The 23,149-nt window shown below is 43.8% G+C and overlaps 1 protein-coding gene across 2 annotated transcripts in view; it reads left to right on the top strand.

Annotated features, from left to right (window-relative positions):
• GNAL (G protein subunit alpha L) overlaps positions 1 to 23,149 on the top strand; it is a 212,357-nt gene that overhangs the window by 131,534 nt on the left and 57,674 nt on the right. For both annotated transcript variants that reach the window (XM_033178365.1, XM_033178367.1), the window contains one exon: positions 20,989 to 21,086. In XM_033178365.1, coding sequence (XP_033034256.1) covers positions 20,989 to 21,086 — 98 coding nt within the window. The remainder of the gene's footprint in view (positions 1 to 20,988; positions 21,087 to 23,149) is intronic.

Raw genomic sequence — 23,149 nt, 5'->3', positions numbered from 1 at the left:
CCTCCCAAGCAGCTGGGACTACAGGCGCCCGCCACGTCGCCCGGCTAGTTTTTTGTATTTTTTAGTAGAGACGGGGTTTCACCGTGTTAGCCAGGATGGTCTCGATCTCCTGACCTCGTGATCCGCCCGTCTCGGCCTCCCAAAGTGCTGGGATTACAGGCTTGAGCCACCGCGCCCGGCCAATATATTCTTTCTTCGTGATAAAATACACACAACATAAATTTTACCATCTTAGTCATTATTCAATGCACGTTTTGTGGCATAGAACATTCACACTGTTGTGCAACCATCACCAAGATCCATCTCCAGAACCCTCATCTTCCTGAAATGAAACTTTGTGCCCATGAGACAACTCCCAACTCCTTCCTCCCCACGGCCCCTGGCAACCACCCTTCTACTTCCTGTCTCTATGAATTTGACTTATGTAAGTGGAATCATCCAGTATTTGTCCTTCTGTGACAGGCTTTTGTCATTTAGCACAAAGTCCTCAAGCTTCATCAATGTCATAGCATGTGTCAGAACTGCCTTCCTTTGTAAGGATGAATGATTCTCCATTGTGTGTCTAGACTGCATTTCCATGATCCATTCTTCCACCCATGGACACTTGGATTGTAGCGTTGGATTGCTTGGGGTTTTTTGTTACCAGTTTTTATATATTATCTTTATTATTATTTGTATATATTTAAGGAGGACAAGTGCAATTTGAATGGAACGTGGAGATATTCTGTAATGGTGAAGTACAGGTGCAGTTTGGATGGAGCACGGAGATACTGTTTGTCTGGGTGCAGTTTGGGTGGAACACAGAGATACTGTGTAGTGGTGAAGTACAGGTGCAATTTGAGCGGAACATGGAGATATTCTGTAGTGGTGAAGTACAGGTGCAATTTGAGCGGAACATGGAGATATTCTGTAGTGGTGAAGTACAGGTGCAATTTGAGTGGAACATGGAGATACTGTGTAGTGGTGAAGTACAGATGCAGTTTGGGTGGAACATGGAGATATTGTGTAGTGGTGAAGTCTGAGTTTTTAGTATATCCACCACCCAAATAATGTACATTGTACCCATTAAGTAATTTTTCATCATCTGCCTCCCACCACCCCCTCACCCTTTTGAGTCCGCTGTGTCTATCATTCTACACTCTAAGTCATGTATACTCTTTATTTAGCTCCCACTTGTAAGTGAGAACATGTGGTGTTTGTTTTTCTGTTTCTGAATTGTTTTCCTTAAGATAATGGCCTCCAGTTCCCTCCATGTTTCTGCAAAAGACATGATTTCACTCATTTGTGGCCAAAAAGTATCCTATTGTGTGCATATGTACCACATCCAGTCATCCATGGGTGAACACTTGGGTTGATTCCATATCTTTGCAATTGTGAATATTGCTGTGATAAACATATGAGTGTAGGTATCTTTCTGACATAATGATTTCTTTTCCTTTGGATATATACCTAGTAGTGAGATTACAGGATAGAATGGTAGTTCTATTTTTGATTATTTGAGGAATCTCCATACTGTTTTCCATAGAGGTTGTGCTAATTTACATTCTCAGCAACAGTGTATAAGTATTCCCTTTTCTCTCCATCCTCCCTAATGTGTTATTTTTTTGTCTTTTTAGTGATAGCCATTCTGACTGCTATAAGATGATATTTCATTGTGGTTTTAATTTGCATTTATCTGATGATTAGTGATGGTGACCATTTTTTTCATATGCTTGTTGGCCATTTGTATGTCTTCCTTTTTTTGTTTTTTGAGATGGAGTCTCACTCTGTTGCCCAGGCTGGAGTCCAGTGGTGCGATCTCGGCTGACTGCAAGCTCCACCTCCTGGGTTCACGCCATTCTCCTGCCTCAGCCTCCCTAGCAGCTGGGACCACAGGCGCCCGCCACCATGCCTGAATAATTTTTTTTTGTATTTTTAGTAGAGATGGGGTTTCACCGTGTTAGTAGCCAGGATGGTCTCAATCTCCAGACCTCGTGATCCGACCGTCTCAGCGTCCCAAAGTGCTGGGATTACAGGCGTGAGCCACTGCGCCCGGCCTGTATGTCTTCTTTTTAAAAGTGTCTATTCATGTCATTTGCCCACTTTTTAATGGGATTATTTGGGGGGTTTTGTAGAGTTATTTGAGATTTTTATAATTTCTGGACATAGTCCCCTGTCAGATGCAGAGTTTGCAGATATTTTCACCCATTCTCCAGGTTGTCTGTTCACTCTGCTGATTATTTCTTTTGCTGTGCGGAAGCTTTTTAGTTTAATTAAGTCCCATTTGTCTATTTGTGTTTTCGTTGCATTTGCTGTTGAGGTCTTAGTCATGAATTCTTTGCCTAGACCAGTGTCCAGAAGAGTTTTCCCGAGGTTTCCTTCTAGTATTTGTATAAAGTCTTACAATTAAGTCTGTAATCCATCTTCAGTTGATTTTCGTATATGGTGAGAGATAGGTGACCCCTCTCAGGAACAGTGATTATTAGAGGAAAAAGGATTTGAAGGAAGGAAGAAACCGTGTGCCCAGCATTGTGGCCACTGACTGTCCTTCCACTTTGATATTCACATGGATGTCCTCCTGTTGGGGAAGGATGGTGAAAGGGAAGTAGGGCTGAAGCATACCAAGGCTCTTCTCAATATTGTGAAGTACTCTTTTTAATTTTTTATTTTTTTTACTTTTATCTTAAATTCAGGGGTACATGTGCAGATTTGTTACATAGAAATGATTTGTTCTCATCGTTTAGCTACCACTTACAAGTGAGAATAAGTGTTATTTGGTTTTCTGTTCCTGTGTTAGTTTGCTAAAAAATAACTTCCAGCTCTAGCTCCTGACCTCAAGTGATCCGCCCGCCTTGGCCTCCCAAAGTGCTGGGATTACAGGCATGAGTCACCACGACCGGCCTGGCCAACATGGTGAAATCTCGTCTCTACTAAAAGTACAAAAATTACCCGGGCGTGGTCGTGGGCGCCTGTAGTCCCCAGCTACTCGGGAGGCTAAGGCAGGAGAATGGCTTGAACCTGGGAGGTGGAGGTTGCAGTGAGTGGAGATTGTGCCAATACACTCCAGCCTGGGTGACAGAGCGAGACTCTGCCTCAAAAAGAAAAAAAGAAAAGAAAGAAAGAAAGAATAACCTCCAGCTCCATCCACGTCCCTGCAAAGGACATGGTCTTGGTCTTATTCTCTTTACAGCTGCATAGTATTCATTGGATTGTTTTGAGCCCGGCTGTAATGCAATTTGACTTATGGTTTCAAAGATTCACTGGCTGCTGAGTGGAATAGACTGTGGTGAGAAGGGTGGGAACAGACCAGATAGAAGGCTGTGGCCATAACTGCGAGGACTAGATGATGATGGCTTCAGTCAGGAATTTAGCAGTGGAAGAAGTTTTTTAAAAAGATGAGAATCTGGATAGATTCTCAAGGTACAGCCAAGAGGATTTCTTTAAAGATCACAGGGATGCCTCCAAGGAGTTTCACCTAAGCAGGTGATTGGCGGAGTGGCCATTGCCTGGGGAAAACCGCAGGTGGAGCCGGTTTGAGGAGGAAGACGAAGACTTCTGTTTGGCACTTGCTGAATTGTAGTTCCCTGTTGAATTCAAGTAGTGATGTCAGGCAGGCAATTGGATGTGCAAGTCCAGAATTCAGTGGAGAGGTCCGTTTGGAATCACTAGTATATTCATGGTGGGCATGCCACGAAGTGGGGATCGCCAAGGAAGGGAGCTTACATAGAGAGGAGGACCCAGCACCAGCCCTGGGTTCCTCTAGGATTAGGAGGCTGTGGGAAGAGAGAGAGCCCGCAATGAACCCTGAGCAGAAGTGGCCACAATGTCTTGAAAGCCAAGACAAGTGTTTCACGGGGAGGGTGTGTCAGGTTCTAATGATGAGCCAGGTAAGATGAGGACCGAGGTGTCCTGAAAGCAGCCTGAATGTCACCGGTGACCCTCATCACACAGGAGAAACTTCACACTTCCTTGTCCAGCTCAACCTTCTTCTTTTTTTAAAAAACAAAAAGCAAAAAAAAAAAACTTCGTTTGTCCCTACTCTCCCCGCACAGGTCTTACCCATTCCAGGCCCATGATAAATATTTGCTGAGTGAATCAGTGGATGACAGGCCTTACTTTGGTTGAGTCCACTCTGCAGGGAGTGGAAGGAGTCGCCACTCTCCCCAGACTCTCCTCTCCTCCAGTCCCTCACCCTGCACTCCAAGCTCAAAGCAAAAGAGCGCCTCTGCCCTTTTTACTGCTGTCCCTGTTCCCTCACAGTGTGGCCCAGGAAGCTCAGAAACTGGCTGTGGCTGGAGCAGAAGGCCAGGAAGAGATACTAAGCCAGGCTTTGGGGCTTTCTTATTAGATTGTTTGGAATTGTCAGGAATTCCAAAAATGTTGGGGCTATCTCTGTGTGAATTTAAATCTAAAACGCATTAGAAATTTAGATAAGTGTAGGGATAGTGGCTCACACCTGTAATCCCAGCACTTTGGGAGGCCGAGGTGGACGGATCACGAGATCAGGAGATCGAGACCATCCTGGCCAATGTGGTGAAACCCCGTCTCTATTAAAAAATACAGGCCGGGCGCGGTGGCTCAAGCCTGTATTCCCAGCACTTCAGGAGGCTGAGACGGGCGGATCACGAGGTCAGGAGATCGAGTCCATCCTGGCTAACACGGTGAAACCCCGTCTCTACTAAAAAATACAAAAAACTAGCCGGGCAACGTGGCGGGCGCCTGTAGTCCCAGCTACTCGAGAGGCTGAGGCGGGAGAATGGCGTGAACCCAGGAGGCGGAGCTTGCAGTGAGCTGAGATCCGGCCCCTGCACTCCAGCCTGGGCAACAGAGCGAGACTCTGTCTCAAAAAAAATACAAAAAATACAAAAAATTAGCCGGGCGTGGTGGTGGACACCTGTAGTCCCAGCTACTCGGGAGGCTGAGGCAGGAGAATGGTGTGAACCCGGGAGGCAGAGCTTGCAGTGAGCCGAGATCGTGCCATTGCACTCCGGCCTGGGAGACAGCAAGACTCCATCTCAAAAAAAAAAAAAAAGAAAGTTAGATAAGTCTTACCCTCATGTAACGTCTGCCATGCTACCCACCTGGATAGGATAAATAGTGGAGCTTTTAACGAAGTTGTTAAATGTTTAGAGATGAATTAATCATGTTGAGTCACCAATTCCAACTAGAAACTCTTATAATATGTATAGATCCAGATGTTTCTCTTGGGAAAAAAAGGAGTCCTATTCCCAGGCATGTATCCAAACGGAATGAAAACATACATCTAGACTAAAACTTGCACACGAATGTTCATAGCAGCATTGCTCGATAATAGCCAAAAAGTAGAAACAACCTAAATGTTCATCAGATGACAGATGCATCAACAGACATGTCTGATCCATGTAATGGAACGCCGATCGGCAGTAACAAAGACTGAGGTGCTGACGCATGCTGTATCAGAGACAACCTTGCAAACATCATGCTAAGTCAGAGAGGCCCATCACGAAAGACCACATATTGTGTGACTCCATTTATAGGAAAGGTCCAGCGTAGGCAAATTTGTAGAGACAGAAAGGAGGGGCCAGGCACAGTGGCTCATGCCTGTAAATCCCAACACTTTGGGAGGCCAAGGCAGGCAGATCACCTGAGGTCAGGAGTTCAAGACCAGCCTGGTCAACATGGCAAAACCCCGTCTCTGCCTAAAAACCAAAAATTAGCCAGGTGTTGTGGCATGCACCTGTAATTCCAGCTGCTAAGGAGTCTGAGGCAGGAGAATCACTTGAACCTGGGAAGCGAGGTTGCAGTGAGCTGAGATCATGCCACTGCACTCCAGCCTGGGCGACAGAGCAAGACTCGCTCTCAAAAGAAAGAAAGACAGCAAGAAAGAGAGAGAGAAAGAGAGAAAGGAAAAAAGAAAGGAAGAAAGAGAGACAGAAGGGAAGGAAGGAAGGAAGAAAGGGAGGAAGGAAGAAAAAGAAAGAAAGGAGGAGGCTGGGGAGGGGAGAAATAAGGAGTGTCTGCTAAGGGGTCATGCAGAGCTGTTTCTCTGGGTGATAAAAATGTTCCAAATTTTTTTTTTCTTTTTTGAGATGGAGTCTCGCTGTCGCCCAGGCTGGAGTGCAGTGGTGCGATCTCAGCTCACTGCAAGCTCCCCTTCCCGGGTTCACACCATTCTCCCACCTCAGCCTCCTGAGTAGCTGGGACTACAGGCGCCGCCACCATGCCTGGCTAGTTTTTTGTATTTTTAGTAGAGATGGGATTTCACCATGATAACCAGGGTGGTCTCGATCTCCTGACCTTGTGATCCTCCTGCCTCAGCCTCCCAAAGTGCTGGGGTTACAGGAGTGAGCCACCGCGCCTGGCCAAATGTTCCAAAATTGATGGCGGTGATGAAGGCAGAACTCTACAGATATTCTAGAGACCATTGAATTCTACACTTAAGATTGTTGAATTGTATGGTATATAAACTATATTTCAATAAAACTGTGACATAAAAAATTAGAAAGAGGCTGAGGTGGGTGGATCACTTGAGGCCAGGAATTGGAGACCAGCCTGGCCAACATGGCAAAACCCCGTCTCTACTAAAAATACAAAAAAATAGCGAGGCATGGTGGCACACACCTGTAATCCCAGCTACTCAAGAGGCTGAGGCACGAGAATCACTGGAGCCCGCAAGGCAAAGGTTGTAGTGAGCCAAGATCAAGCCAGTGCACTCCAGTCTGGGCAACAGAGTGAGACTCTGTCTCAAAAAAAAAAAAAAGAAGGAAAATGTAAAACTTGAAATAAGAGTCCAAGAACTGGAAGAAATCTTTAAGATTATCTGTGCAAACCACAAGTATAGAATTACAAGGTGTCTGAATTTCTTTGGACAATATTCTTTCCCTTTTATGTCAGTTATTTGTTGACAGACTCACAGCTACTACAGAATTACAGAGAGGCTCAGTGACTGCCTTGGAAATCTTTTCTTTTGTATGTATGTGGAAATCGTAATCCCCTCATACCTTTAAGCTAGTGCACGTGTTGAGCTTCCTGTAGCCCCTAAGGTTCCCCAGAGCTAGGGGCTGCACCTTCTCAGAACAAAAGCCCAATAGAACAAAAACCCTTAGCTGGGTGTGGTGGCTCACACCTATAATGTCAGCACTCTGGGAGGCTGAGACAGGTGCTTTGCTTGAGCTCAGGAGTTGTCAGGACCAGCCTGGACAATACAGCGAGAACCTGTCTCTACCAAAAATACAGAAAAATAGCCAGGGCTGGTGGTGTGCGCCTGCGGTCCCAGCTACTCAGGAGGCTGAGGTGGGAGGATCGCTTGAGCCCAAAGGGGCAGAGGTTGCCGTAAGCCAGATCGCATCACTGCGCTCCAGCCTGAGTGACAGAGTGAGATCCTATCTCAAAAAAACCCTTGTTTGTTCCCGATGAGGACACTATCAGCTAATTTTATGGTGTTGGGTCCACGTACACCTGCCCATTGATAACAGAGATCACAGGCCTGCACACTGCCTGGCAGGTGTGAGCTGTTGGTCCCAGTGGGGCTGAATGTGGTTGGACCGGTCCCAGCTCATCACCTGGAAAACTCAGCCCAGAGCCTGCAGGGAGGGGCTGTCCAGTGGCCAGACACTCCATCCCCTTCCCGCACAGAGGATTGAGGCTCGGTTGACAGCACGCCAGCCGCTCAGGTGCATCTCACGTTGTTTATGGCAGTGTTCTGCCGTCCCTTTTCTTCCCTGTGGCAGATTTTTGATTTTTCCTAGTCATCTGTTGCCCTTCTGTTCCATCCAGCCTGGCTCTAAGTGCATTGGCCTGGACAGGTCACATTTTCTTGGGCCTTTCTGAAGGGTCTGAAGGCTGAGAGCAAATCCAGGAATCTGTGAATATGGCTGAAGCTCAGTTCTGAGTGCAGTGTCCTTGGGCCGCCCCCCACACCCCGCAGCTCGGAACCTGTGCCCGCATCTCTCTTCTGCACCAGGACCTCATGTGGTGCTCTCCACACGCAGGTGTTCTGTAGACGTTTCTAGAATTTCCTTTCCTTACCATGTGTTCCTCCCCCGCCCCACCACTGAAATCCGGGCCTTGCCACATTTCCCACAAGCCACAATGCCACATTCCTGGGTGCCTTCCTTGCACCCAAAGCCGCCAAAGGAGTCTCCCAGACCATCCCGCAGCCCCAGCAGAGCCCTCCCCGCGGCTGATCACCACACTCTCGACTGCCCTGCGGCTGTGCTTGTCCTCCCTGACCTCACATCCCCGCACCCCCATGTGCTTCTCCTTTGTCTTTCCAGCCCCTTTCACCATGTCCTCCTGCCCCTCGCCCCTCACAGACTCTCCTTTCTGCCCCACCCACCTTCCCCTGTGAGCTTTGAACTGGTCAGTCCTGGCCTTAGCACCAGCCTCTGCCCAGGAATGCTGGATTATCCCTTGGGACAGGTGAGGACACTGTTAGCTGTCAGCAGTCGGAGCTAAAAACCCACCCAGCCCAGCCGGGATTCGAACCCCAGCACTCAGATACCAAAATCTATGCTCAAATTGCCGAAAACATTATTTCATGCCTTCTCATTAGAAACTGTGTGTTTTACACTAAAATTTTCCAACAGAAAAATATATTTAATTCTATAGTCACTGTCAGCAAGAATATAGCAAGCCCCCTTCACAGATACTTGCTTTAAATGTAACCTTGTTCCTCACAAAAAGGGATCTCCATTCTCCATTTTGCTTCTCAACAGGTAAAAATGAGAGGACACAGAGTGACTAAAAAGACCAAGAATAAGAGTAATACCCTAAAATGTTATATAATTCAGGCTTGCTGTTCCAAGGAGAATTTTTGTCAGATAACTTAGAGGCTTGTCTGGAAGCAAAGACTAAAGTCGTGATTCTTTGAGTCTTTTTTCCCTGATGAAAATACCTAATTATTTTATTTCTGTTCCCACACAAATAAGTTTCTCTTGTGAGTCTCTTTGGCATGCTCCAAGTGCACAGCTTTCTTAGAGAATTAGGATTTTACAGAGAGAATCTTAGGTCTATGAGTGGGAGTATTGTGAAGAGAAAAGAAGTCAAAAGCTAAAAAATTAATTTTGTGGGAAAAAAAATACTTGAGGAAAATTCTAGGTTCCATCACTGGAGATTCGATTTGTTTAATTCTGTACTGTGGGTCATGGATCTGATTACTTAAAACTTTATACTTTTCACAGTTGTTTTGTGAGATTATAATTGGGAAACAAAAGGTAGCGTCCCTAAACAAATCTTAAAATATCTTTGAAAAAATGAATAAAAGCAGTAGAAACCCTGCAACTGGCCCTGGGGGTGCTACTGGCCCTGGGGGTCTGTGAAGGTCCCTTGGCTTCGTCCTCCTATACCTGAACCCGCAGGGAATTCTGATTCTGCCCCAGGTCTCAAGGATCTTGAGAGAATTAATATATGAAATTAGCAAGCTTGCAGGACGCAGGAACAAAGACAGAGATCAATTGTATTTCTGGGCACTAGAAATGAAAAAACTCTGAAAAATTACATTTATAAAGCATGAACATTAAAAATAACATTCAGGCTGGGCATGGTGGCTCACACCTGTAATCCCAGCACTTTGGGAGGCCAAGTTGGGCGGATCACCTGAGGTCAGGAGTTCAAGACCAGCCTGGTCAACATGGTGAAACCCCGTCTCTACTAAAAATACAAAAATTAGCTAGGCGTGGTGGCACACGCCTGTAGTCCCAGCTACTCAGGAGGCTGAGGCAAGAGAATCACTTGAACCTGGGAGGTGGAGGTTGCAGTGAGCCGAGATCACACCACTGCACTCCAGCCTGGATGACAGAACAAGACTCCGTCTCAAAAAAAAAAATTAATAAATAAATAACGTCCAAAAAAGTTTACTTGGAAAAAAATTTAACAAAAGATGTAAAAAATCTGTATGCTGAAAACTACAAAACATTATTGAGATAATTTAAATAAGACAAGTAGGCCAGGTGTGGTGGCTCACGCCTGTAATCCCAGCACTTTGGGAGGCCAAGGCAGGTAGATCATGAGGTCAGGAGTTCAAGACCAGCCTGGCCGTCATGCTGAAACCCCCCCCCATCTCTATTAAAGATACAAAAAATTAGTCGAGCATGGTGGCACATGCCTGTAATCCCAGCTACTCGGAAGGCTGAGGCAGGAGAATTGGTGGAACCTGGGAGGCGGAGGTTGCAGTGAGCCGAGATTGTACTATTACACTCCAGCCTGGGCGACAGGGCGAGACTCCATCTAAAAAAAAAAAAAAAAAAAAAAAGACATAAGTAGAGAAATAACATGTTCAATTATGTTCATGGATTACACAACTCATTAAGGTGGCAGTTCTCCTCAAAGTGACCCATAGATTCAATGTAATCCCAATCAAAATACCAGCAGGCTTTTTTATAAAACTTGACAAGCTAATTCTAAACTTTATGCAAAAATTCAAAAGACTTAGAGGCTTGTCTGGAAGCAAGACTAAAGTCATGATTCTTTGAATCTTTTTTCCCTGATGAAAATACCTAATTATTTTATTAGAATAGCCGAAACAATGTTAGAAGAGGAGAACAAAGTTGGAGAAGTTAAAACTGCCTAATTTGAAGACTTACTAGAAAGCCGCAATAATCAAGACGGTATAGTGCTAGCATGAGGAGAGAGTTAGAGATCAGTGGAACAGAACTGAGAATTCAGAAATAGATCCGCCTTCATATGGTCCGTTTTAAGAGAGATGTCTAAGTGCAGTGGCATATGCCTATGGTCCCAGCTACTCAGGAGGCTGACATGGGAGGATGGCTTGAGCCCAGGAGGTCGAGGCTGCAGCGAGCTGTAATTGCACCACTGCCCTCCAGCCTGGGCAGCAGAGTAAGACCCCGTGTCTAAAACAAATTTAAAATTTAAAAACATTTAAAAAGAGAGAGAGAGAGGTACTAAGGATTCAAGGGAGAAAGGATAGTCTTTTCTCTGAATGTTTGGGAGATGCTGGATATCCCTATGGAAAAAAAGTGAATATTGACCTTTTCCTTATACCATACCCAGAAATTAATTCAGATGGATCATAGGCCTAAATGTAAGAGGTGAAAACTATAAGCTTTAAGAAAATAACATGGAAGAAATATTTTTAACTAAGTGATAGGCAAATATTTCTTTGATAGAACACACAAAAAAGGATAAACTCTAAAAGAAAAGAAATGGATTAATTGGACATCAAAATTTAAAACTCTGTTCATCAGGCACAGAAAAACACCGGGCCGGGCGCGGTGTCTCATGCCTGGAATCCCAGCACTTTGGGAGGCTGAGGCGGGAGGATCATCTGAGAACAGGAGTTCGAGACCAGCCTGACCAACATGGTGAAACCCCGTCTCTATTAAAAATAAAAAAATTAGCCGGGCATTGTGGCAGGCACCTGTAATCCCAGCTCCTTGGGAGGCTGAGGCAGGGGAATTGCTTGAACCTGGGAGGCGGAGGTTGCAGTGAGCCGAGATCATTCCATTGCACTTCAGCCTGGGGGACAGAGCAAGACGCTGTCTCAAAAAAAAAAAAAATGAAAAACAAAACACCATATGGTCTTATCATATATGGAGTCTTAAAAAGTTGATCTTGGCCAGGTGCGGTGACTCACATCTGTAATCCCAGCACTTTGGGAGGCCAAAGCAGGTGGATCACTTGAGGTCAGGAGTTGGGGACCAGCCTGACCAACATGACGAAATGCTGTCTATACTAAAAATACAAAATTAGCTGGGCATGAGGTGGCACATGCCTGTAATCCCAGCTACTTGGGAGGCTGAGGCAGGAGAATCACTTGAATTTGGGAAACAGAGGTTGCAGTGAACCGAGATCACACCACTGCACTCCATCCTGGGCAATAAGAGTGAAACTCCATCTCAAAAAAAAAAAAAAAAAAAAAAAGGTGATCTCATAGAAGTGGAGAGTAGAAAAGTGGTTACCAGAGGTTGGAGAGGGGAAAGTAGAGGAGAGGGAATTGGAAGAAGCTGATCAATGGGTACAAAGTTACAGTTAGACATGAAGAATAGGTTTGGGCGTTCTATTACACAGTAGAGTGACTACAGCAAATAATTAGTGTATATTTCAAGTTAGCCAGAAGAGCAGACTTTGAATATTATCACCCCAAAGAAATGGTAAATCTTTAAAGTGATAGATATAGTAATTACCCAGATTTGATCATTGTACGATGTATAGACGCATTGAAACACCACATTATACCCCATAAATATGAACAGTTATTATATGTCAATTATGTATTAGTCCATTCTGTATATATTTCTTTATAGTCACTGCTATAAAGAAATAGCTGAGACTGTGTAATTTATGAAGAAAAGAGGTTTACTTGACTCATGGTTCTGCAGGCTGTACAGGAAGCAAAGCGGTTTCTGCTTCTGAGGAGGCCTCAGGAAACTTAGAATCATGGCAGAAGGCAAAGGAGAAGCAGGCATGTCTTACCTGGCCACAGCAGGAGAAAGAGAGAAGCAGGGAGGTGCTACACACTTTTAAACAAGCAGCTGTCACGAGCACTAAGTCAGCGAGGGGAAGTCCGCCCGCACGATCCAGTCATCTCCCTCCAGGCCCCACCTCCAACACTGGGGATTACAATTCAACACGAGGTTTGGGCTAAGACACAGTTCCAAACCATATCAGATTATATATTTTTTAATGTTGTAAATAAAAAAATAAATTTTGCTCATCAAAAACTACTTCAGAAAAATAAAATGCAAATTTTGGGAGAAAATACTTGCAAAACCTAAACTGATAAAGGATTTTTTTTTGTATTTTTTTTTTTTTTTTTTAAGTAGAGACGGGGTTTCACTGTGTTAGCCAGGATGGTCTCAATCTTCTGACCTCGTGATCCGCCCGTCTCGGCCTCCCAAAGTGCTGGGATTACAGGCTTGAGCCACCGCGCCCGGCCTGATAAAGGATTTTAATCCAGGCTATTTGCTATAATCTCTTACTTTTATTTTTAAAAAACTCAATAATGAAACAGTTGTTGAGCCCACAATTTCATAAAAGATAGCCAATGTAATTCCTCATTAGGGAAATGCACACTAAAACCACGGTGAGATACCACTGTATGCCCACTGGAATAATTAAAATTAAGAAGACAGACAAAGCCAAGGATTGGTGAGGATGTGGAAATACTAGAGCCCCTGAACATTGCCCTTGACAATGTAAAATGGTGCAACTACCATGGAAAACAATTTGGCAATTTTTAAAACTTAAACATTCACTTATCATAAAACCCTGCAATTCTCATCCTGCCCAAAAGAAATAAAAATAAATGTCCATACGAAGACTTTTACACAAATATTCCTAGAAGCACTATTCACAATAGTCAAAAACTGGAAATAACCCAAATGCCCATCAGCTGGTGCATAGATAAAGAAAACATGATATAGCCATACAATGGAATAGAATTCAGCAATTTTTTTATTTTTTATTTATTTAATTTTTTTGAGATTGAGTCTTGATCTGTCACCCAGGCTGGAGTGCAGCAGCGCAATCTCGGCTCACTGCAGCCTCCGCCTCCCAGGTTCAAGCGATTCTCAAGCGACAGGTGAAACTCTGCCTCTAGTAAAAACACGAAAATTAGCTGGGCCTGATGGTGGGCACCTGTAATCCCAGCTACTCGGGAGGCTGTGGCAGGAGAATCTCTTGAACCGGGAGGCGGAAGTTGCAGTGAGCCAAGATCGTGCCACTGCACTCCAACCTGGGTGACAGAGTGAGACTCTGTCTCAAAAAAAAGGAACAAACTGTTAATGTACATATCAAAGTGTGATAAATTTCAAAGATGTGCTAAGTGAAAGAAGCCAGTCACAAAAGACTGGTTTTATTAACACGAAGTTTCTAGAAAAGGCAACACTATAGAGACAGAAGGAACTGAGTGGTGCTTGGCTCTGAAGGAGGATGAGGCACCTTCCGTGTGATAGAGGAATTCTAAAACCTGGGTGTTGGTGGTTGTATGACTTTATAAATGGGTGAATTTATGGCATATATAGTATACCTCAAAAAGTTGTTTAAACATAACACTAAGAATAATTGAAGTAGGCTAAGTCCTAAGGGAAAAATAGATGTGTGGGGTATATTGTAAATTTGTACTTGTCCTCACTGGTCTCTTATACCCAAGGAACTGCTATTGGCCAGAGAGCAGGGAAGCCAGCTGGCCTGAGCATGCTTTTGAATCCAGGTTTGACCACTTCCTAGTCAAGTGAACTTAAGCAATTACGAAGTATGCTCGGTGGTTCTCATGTTGTCACTGAATTACCTGCACAGCAGGATTGTTTGAGACAAAAGAGACCTTGTACCTAAGGCTCTCAGAACATTGCCTGGGAACTCAGTAAATGCTAAGGTAAACGTTAACCTCATGTTGTTGTTGCTTAGTTGTTGAACTTGTTGCCTGTGGCAATCACGCTTCTCGCTAGGAAAGATGCTTTCCCCTCAGGAACTGCAAAGGCTTTTTAATTGGCTTGTTTTCGTGGAGTTTTCTTTTGTGTTTTTGTTTTGTTTTGTTCTGTTTTTTGAGACTTGCTCTGTCGTCCAGGCTGGCGTTCTCTGCTCACTGCAACCTCCACCTCCCGGGTTCAAGTGATTCTCCTGCCTCAGCCTGCCAAGTAGCTGGGATTGCAGGTGCGTGCTACGACACCGGGCTAATTTTTGTATTTTTAGTAGAGACGGGTTTCCACCATGTTGGCCGGGCTGGTCTCGAACTCCTGGGCTCAGGTGATCCGCCCACCTCAGCCTCCTAAAGTGTTGGAATTACAGACGTGAGCCACCGCGCACAGCCCGTTTGTGCAGTTTTTCTTAACATAGTTTCTGAAAACCGTTCCTCAGTAGAATTTTAGAGACACTGGCCAGGCACTGTGCCTCATGCCTGTAATCCCAGCACTTTGGGAGGCTGAGGCAGGCGGATCACTTGAGGCCAGCCTGGCCAATGTGGCAAAACCCCATCTCTACTAAAAATTTTAAAAAAAGAAAAAAAGTAGCTAGGTGTGGTGGCTGCTGCCTGTAGTCTCAGCTACTCAGGAGCCTGAGGCACGAGAATGGCTTGAGCCCAGGAGGCAGAGGAGAATTTTAGATAAACTGTGTAACGTTACATTTCAGGATGGACAGAAATTATGCATAACAAAATCATAGTGTTATAACACTGTAAAATAAAATAACAAATCAGTCATGACAGATCCCATACAGACTTTTAACTTGATATTCACAAGATATCTGAAAAAAGAAACGACAGATACCTCTTAGCTCATTCTTTTATCCAAGGGATAAAACTGAGTAGGTGTATTTTAAATGAATCAGACCCTAAACTCGAGTTTTAAAAAATTCAGTTTAAATGGATACTGTCTTGAAACTGCCTATTTCTAAGGCTCATGTGATTACGGTGGTGGGCATTACTCACTAGGCTCCCATAAAAGGTTACATTAAACAACTGTGTGTGCTTCCACTTGGTCCAGAAAGGATTTAGTGCTGCTCACAAAGTTACAATACAGGTTAATACAGCAACTGAAAATGTGTGAGGATGAAGCTAGGAACAGGGAGAGTGAGCTTTGTGGAACCGGAGTTACGGCTCCGTGTGTCTGACAGAGGCCTTCACACGGGCCAAGACACACCCTGAAACGTGGTTTCTAAGCTTTCACGCAGTCAACTCAGTGACATAAATGAAAGCAGTAGGAAAGTCACAGGATCCACAGATTAAAAATGAATAATGTAAAAAGCAGTTGCTTGAGAAATACAAGAGTATTCCCGACACTAAAATTAGTAGTATTTTTCATAAGTCGCCCTAGAAAGAATATTGTGCGAGCATTGGGAACATTTTTACAGTCAACCCAGGGATGAGGTCCACTAGCCCACAGGGCAGGGCTCAGTGTGGACCACCGGCCACCCCCAGCACGGCGAGTGGGAGCAGGGTGACCTGACTGCACAGCCGTTAGACGGATGGCACCACACTCACGTCAAGTGATGGGAAATAGCCCTTTGATTTTTATTTCAAAATGAAAAGTGTATCCCAAATGTCAGCGTAACCAAAAAGTCATTTTATTGTGTTATATTAGCACAGAAATTATGCAAGAATGTTATTCTTACACTTCTTATTGTCATTTGTTTGCATTTTAAAGTAATTAAGAAGAATTTAAAAGCAAAAACTGTTTTTTTCCTCCTCTGAGAATTCCATGTTATCTTTGAGTATACTTTCAATATAAAAGTAGTTGTAGATAGCAGTATCAGAAGGAATATGTTGTCAATTTGAAATGGAGTCATTACATATTTAATTTTTTAAATTTTAGTTTAAATGTTGATTTAAAAATCAAAATTGTACTTCAGAATTTTAAAGGCTTACTTCTATTATTTATTTATTTATTTATTTATTTATTTATTTATTTTGAGATGGAGTCTTGCTTGCTTTTAAAAAATGTTTAAATTTGATATCATGGCCGGGCGCGGTGGCTCAAGCCTGTAATCCCAGCACTTTGGGAGGCCGAGATGAGCAGATCACGAGGTCAGGAGATCGAGACCATCCCGGCTAACATGGTGAAACCCTGTCTCTACTAAAAAATACAAAAAAATTAGCCGGGCGTGGTGGCGGGTGCCTGTAGTCCCAGCTACTCGGGAGGCTGAGGCAGGAGAATGGCGTAAACCCGGGAGGCAGAGCTTGCCGTGAGCCGAGATCCGGCCCCTGCACTCCAGCCCGGGCGACAGAGTGAGACTCCGTCTCAAAAAAAAAAAACAAAACAAACAAAAAAATCTGATACCATTATTTTTATTTTATATAACTGAAATCCCTTTGAATAAAAATAACAAATATTCACATATATCAGTTGCTTTCATATGAAGATCACATGGCAATTCTCATATTCAGTAATACAGAAAAAATTAAGAAATGTAACTTAGTAATTTTCTTTTTATGCTTTCAGTTTTTATATACCCTCAGATGTCAAAAACAGGTTACATTTTACTGTGAATTACTCTTTTAAGACACATATACACACACAAAAAAACTGAAATTATTTTTATTTAGTATTATTCATCTTAGTTGTAAGGTAGGCATACTAAAATTATTCTTCATATTAATTTCTCTGTTGTTTTTTAAAATGTATGAGATCTATAGGGAAGAAAAAAAACTAGAGCCTGTGAATTAAAATGACAACAGTCAAATTAACAGGAGAAGAGACATACAAATTTCATTAATGTTTTTAATTTATATGCACAGGGGCACCACAGAAAAGAAGTAAAACATGCACACACACACAAAAAAAGTTAGAGTTGGAAGCTTATATACCATTTTAACAAAGGGTGACAAATTGTGGAAGAAGTGACTATAAGTGAAAGGGGATTCGGGCTCCTAGGGTTGATATAATTATGAGAAAGGGCTATTTTAGTAAGATTTGCTTATGCAGACTCATCTTGGTGACAGCTCTCTGTCCCTGCAATAAAGGTCACTCTTCTCATCCTAGTACATGGTGGGGGATATTTATGCTCTTTTTTAGGCAGAAAGGGGGAGAGCAGACAGCTCTTCTTATATCTGTTGTTTCTCTGTTGCCTTCAGCTCAAAATAATCAATATGCCAGTGTGACATAATTGGGGGTAGCATATTTTGATCCCTATCAGAATCCTAGCCTAGCTCTGAACTAATGTTTAATTATACCTTAAGCTGCACTGGCTGGCTAAATATTGAATGACTTCACAGAATCCTTTTCTATGTGTGTGTGTGTGTGTGTATTTTTTGTTTGAGATAGTGGTATTATGGCTGTTTTTAAAAAGTCCTTATGTTTTAGAAATAATGTTGAAATAGCATGACATGGTGCCTTATCAATAAAATATTTGTTTCAAAATAATAAAGGCAGGGTAAAAGGAGATGAGATATGGCTGAAAAGAAATTGACCATGTGTTGATAAATGTGGAACCTGAGTAATGGGTACCTGGAGATGCGTTCTATTTTTATAAGCTTGAAAGTTTTCCATGTAAAACATGAAAGTAACAATCGCAACAGCAGCCCTGGAATTCATCACCATGAAGTTTTTAGAACCCTTTAAAAAGTAAATATGTGGAATCGTGGGGACTTAGCTGTATGCTAGCCCAGCATGTCTACCCATGAGGAAGCTGAAGTGAAGAGATTGTTGCTTTTGTGTTTCTTCAATGTTATCTAAATCATCTCCTTAAAAATCCTGTTTCACTCTTGCCATCAACACATGCTCCAGAAATTCTGTGTCTTAATTCTTGGTTCAAGCAGTTCTCTGCAATTCTCTCAGGCTTCAGCTCAGACCTAGAGTTTGGTCCCCTATAAAGCAGTTCCAGTCCTCACCGGTGAATCTTACCAACCACAGGACATGAAGGCTTATCCCATGAGCGGAATTTACACTCGGCATCTTTGCAGTGTATTTGTGAATTGCGGAAGGACCGCAGAAGTTACTGTGCTTTGCAGACCTGCGGGAATCCTCATGAGTGTCTTGTGTTGCTTTAACAAGGTGCTCTTGTACGAGATCCCCTGTACTTTATCCAGTGAAGAGTGGATTTTCTAAAGTAGTGGTTTTAAAGAAACCCAGTAGAAAACTAAAGAATAGAAAATGATTTAATATATATAATATAAGGTGGTAGTATGCATAATGGTTCAAAACACAGGCAGTGGAATATATCCTGCCATTGCCCGCTGTGTGCCCTTGGGTGGATTGCTTAACTTCTCTGTGCACAGTGATAACAGCCACCTCTTCCAGCTTTGTGAGAGTTAAATACGATCATGTGAGAAAGTACTATGTGCACAGTACCCTCAACAAAAGAAGAACTACGTAAGAACTATTTTAAATAGGGGTTATTATGTGAGTGAGGCCCTTACTGTGACATGCAGGAAATTAACGCAAAATGAGAAAGGGTATTGCGAAGGAAATGAGAAAAGAGCAGGAGCGGAAGCCTGAAGGAATAAGCTGAGGCCTGGGGGCGCTGAGAATGCCAGCCCCGCTGGGCAGGGCCTCGAAGCTGCGGAGCTGCGGGGGTGCGCTGTTTGCAGAGGCAGGTGGGGCGGTGATGCTGATGTTTCTGCAGGAGGGAGCTGGGAGGTCCCTGAGCAGGGACCCCAGTACATGCTTGGGGGCTAGAACACCCTCCCTTTCCAGCTCACCATGGGCTGAAGTACAAAGACCTCCCGCCTCCCTGCAGCGCACATCCGCCCTCTGGCGAGACCAGGCCGGCATCCAGCGTGGCCCGGAGGCCAGAACGCGCCCCGGCCATGGCCGCCCCTCCGTAGGCCTCCGTTTCTCGGGTGCTAAGTGAGTCGAAAAGCAAGGGCGTCTGATGGGAGCCTCAGTTTCTCCTCCGCCGTGTAAGTGTATGGACTTGGATGGCTCTTCGAAGGAAATTTTTTAAGGAAGCCTACAAACTCCCTTACTGGGTTCATGGGAGCATCAGAGGAAGATTCCAGAAGGAAACGTAAACCTAGGGAGACAAGATGATAGCTGAGAGGTTTAGCCACCCCCTTCAGGGGGAGAATGTCTCTTTTTTTGTCAACTGGGAACCATTTGGGTTTGTCGATAATGGTGATGGACAGATATAGATATAGACGATGCCATAACTTACAAGATGGTCCCTGAGACTGTGAAATCAGAATTGGATTTTCGAAACGCTAATAAAGCCTACGCTCTGGGTGCCTCACTTCTACTCCCCTTCCAAGGACTTATACTAATTTTGTATTCATCATTTTGCATCTCTTTTTTCAAAGAGAGCCTTCCAAATTGTGAGCATTGAACCCCTCACAGTGCTTGGATCCACCTTTGTATGGAATTGTGAGTCCTTAAGAAAAAGTGCCAGTCCTTCTGTTTTTCCTCCAAAGAATCTATGTTGATTCCTAGAAATGTGTCAGCTGATAAGCATGAAGGAGGAGTCCCTGGGACAGGCCGTGGAGCCTGAGAACCCTGAAGATCAAAGGCAGGCAAATAACTGCCATGGGAAGGGTGTGAATGTCCCCACAAAGTGTTTTGTGAACACTTAACAGAACTTCTTTTGTGTTTAGCTACTAATGTAGTCATTTGCTTCCATTGCCCTTTAGGGTAATATTACCAATATGAATTCATAAGCCCTTCATTTACTTTTGAGATGAAAAATGTTCTTTCGGAGCGTCTTGCTTGCCATAATAATAGGTGAAGTTGAGCAGAGTGACCTCATGGCTCTGGAATGAACAAAAAAAATCACAATTCACACTTAACTCCTAGTTTTTTTTTTTTTAATGAAAAAAGAAATAAATTATCATCTCCAAAGTGTGTGGTTTTTAAAGTTCCTTTTTTATGTACCTAGTACGTCTGGGCCAAATTTAATCCATCTACTCAACCATGTCCATTCCTAATCATAACTCACATAGAAAACATAAAAGACAGAAGCTAAGACAAAACTTGTCCTTATAATATGCATTTTTTTCATGACTGAGATGGCAGTTCAACGAGTTAAGTTACTGAATACTAAATACTTTAAAATTATGCTGTTAATTGTATTTATAGTTAATGTATGGTATTAACTTTGACATAATTTGCATTTTGGGGGACTTTCCAGAATGATAAAACTATTTTGAGCCAGGCGCGGTGGCTCACGCCTGTAATCCCAACACTTTGGGAGGCCGGGGCAGGCGAATCACTTGAGGTCAGGAGTTCGAGACCAGCCTGGCCAACATGGTGAAGCCCCATCTCTACTAAAGATACAAAAATTAACCAGTCACAGTGGCATGTGCCTATAATCCCAACTTCTCAGGAGGCTGAGGCAGGAGAGTCGCTTGAACCTGGGAGGCAGAGGTTGCGGTGAGCCAAGATTGCGCCACTGCACTCCAGCCTGGGTGACAGAGCGAGACTCTGTCTCAAGAAAAAAAAACTATTTTGCAATTTGACTTGAGTAATGATAACATGCATGCATTTTTTATCACACTAAACAGAGTTGGTGCATTTTACTATGTAAACTTCCACAAGGAAAATCTGAATGCTACTTGCAAAAAAAAGTTTTTGCGGTTTCTTTTTCCTTTTAACTTTTTGAAAGGTGATTACACACTTTTTTTTAATTTGTAACTCTTTTAAACTTTAGGAATTCTTTGACCATGTGAAAAAACTTTGGGACGACGAAGGAGTGAAGGCATGCTTTGAGAGATCCAATGAATACCAGCTGATTGACTGTGCACAATAGTAAGTTGTGTCCTGTACAAGTTACAGGGCTCTTTGAAGAATATGATTGCATGAATGGTTATGCTGCCTTCTCAGTACTTCTGAAGTTTCTTGCGTGCAAGGAATGAATAATTAACCGTTTATGACAGAAATCAACTTTTAAACTGAGACATGTTTAGTAGATGGAAAATTGAAAATCCGTAACATTTCTGAGAACCCGAAAGTTTTGTTCATTTTGTCCTGATTGTTGTTTTCAGTTATCTTCCTTTTTTGACTTTTATGTAGAGCTATATGCATATTGGTAAGTTAAAGTGAACTTACATAGTTATTGTTATGTTTTGATTTTGGAGCAGGGGCCTCAAATTAAGTTTTAAAATAATACGAACCTTGTGATCAAGGCCATGCTCTTAAAGTAATGTGACCATTCTGTACACATTAGAAGTAGACCAGAAAGCCGGGCCCAGTGGCTCACACCTGTAACCGCAGCACTTTGGGAGGCCAAGGCAGGTGAATCATCTGAGGTCAGGAGTTCGAGACCAGCCTGGCCAACATGGTGAAACCCCGTCTCTACTAAAAATACAAAAATTAGCTAGGCATGGTGGTGGGTGCCTGTAATCCCAGCTACTCGGGAGGCTGAGGCAGGAGAATCACTTGAACCCGGGAGGCGGAGGTTGCAGTGAGCCAAGATTGCACCATTACACTCCTGGGCAACAGAGCGAGACTCTATCTCAAAAAAAAAAAAAAAGAAAAGGATACTGGTGCCAGGGCTGGCTCATTGTTTTTCCCTGAAACACTTACTTTTCCACTTCGTTTTGCTGTGTTAGATATATTCTATTACTATTAGAAAATAATGGTCCCTAGAACAATGTGAAATTATTAAGAAGTTCTAGATATGTTTGCTGTTTTGATAATTAAATATTGTATTTAGGCCGGGCACGGTGGCTCAAGCCTGTAATCCCAGCACTTTGGGAGGCCGAGACAGGCGGATCACGAGGTTAGGAGATCGAGACCATCCTGGCTAACACGGTGAAACCCCGTCTCTACTAAAAATACAAAAAATGAGCCGGGCGAGGTGGCGGCGCCTGTAGTCCTAGCTACCTGGGAGGCTGAGGCAGGAGAATGGCGGGAACCCGAGAGGCGGAGCTTGCAGTGAGCTGAGATCCGGCCACTGCACTCTAGCCTGGGCGACAGAGCGAGACTCTGTCTCAAAAAAAAAAAAAAAATTGTATTTAACTAGTTGTTTTATGTAACTCTGTGGATAGCAAGAAATGAAATATTTTACATTTTAAATCTCTAAACTCTAAAAATTCATATACATGGAAGAGATTCCATAGCATAAAATCTGGGAATTCACAGTGTTTGGAGCCAGTCAGTGGAGCTGCATTGTGAATGTTTATTTCCAGGAGGGAGTGGTTGTGTTGACCCAAGCTCCTGCTTACTAGGTTCTACGTCCAGTCACCATCCCCCATGGGATGGGCCTGAAGCACCCAGCAAAGCCCAGAGAGCCAGGCTCCAAGGGGCCCATGGCAAGGGCCAGAGGAGGAGGAGGAGGGGGAGAAGACACTAAGCATGGGTGGGGAAAGGAAGAGCGGCCATAAAGAAGTGAGGGAGGTCAAGGGGGTCAGACATCCCCAGGGCTGCTGAAGACCACAGCAAGGAACTTGGGTCATCTTTCAGCTACAGCGACCTGCCATCCCAGCCATGGGCTCCAAGCGTGAGGTTGTCAGGGAGAATAGAATGCAGAAGGCAGAGACCCTGTGAGGTGCCTTGGGTTGGGCCAGGGTAGCCATACAGGTGAGTGCTGGAAGCTGAAGGGGCAGAACTAGCTGGTGGACCTAATGAGGGAGGTGGAGGAAAGGGATCCAGGAGGGAACAGGGTGAACCCCTGTGCCATTTACTGCAATGGGGACATCTAGGAGACTTAGGGAAGAGATCCAGCTCTGCTTTGGAGAAGCTGAGTTTGAGATGCCAAATGGAGAGCCATGTGGAGACATCAAGCAGTCAGTCTGTTGTTGGAGCCTGGAGCTCGGAAGAGAGGCAGATGGCCCTGGTGTACCGGTCATCAGCTACTGACGGTATGCAGA

The sequence above is a fragment of the Trachypithecus francoisi genome, unplaced genomic scaffold, assembly GCF_009764315.1.
Source record: "Trachypithecus francoisi isolate TF-2019V2 unplaced genomic scaffold, Tfra_2.0 Lachesis_group19, whole genome shotgun sequence".
NCBI classification, from domain to species: Eukaryota; Metazoa; Chordata; class Mammalia; order Primates; family Cercopithecidae; genus Trachypithecus; species Trachypithecus francoisi.
Note: the sequence above shows the minus strand (reverse complement) of the source record. Positions and strands in the feature narration are given on the sequence as shown.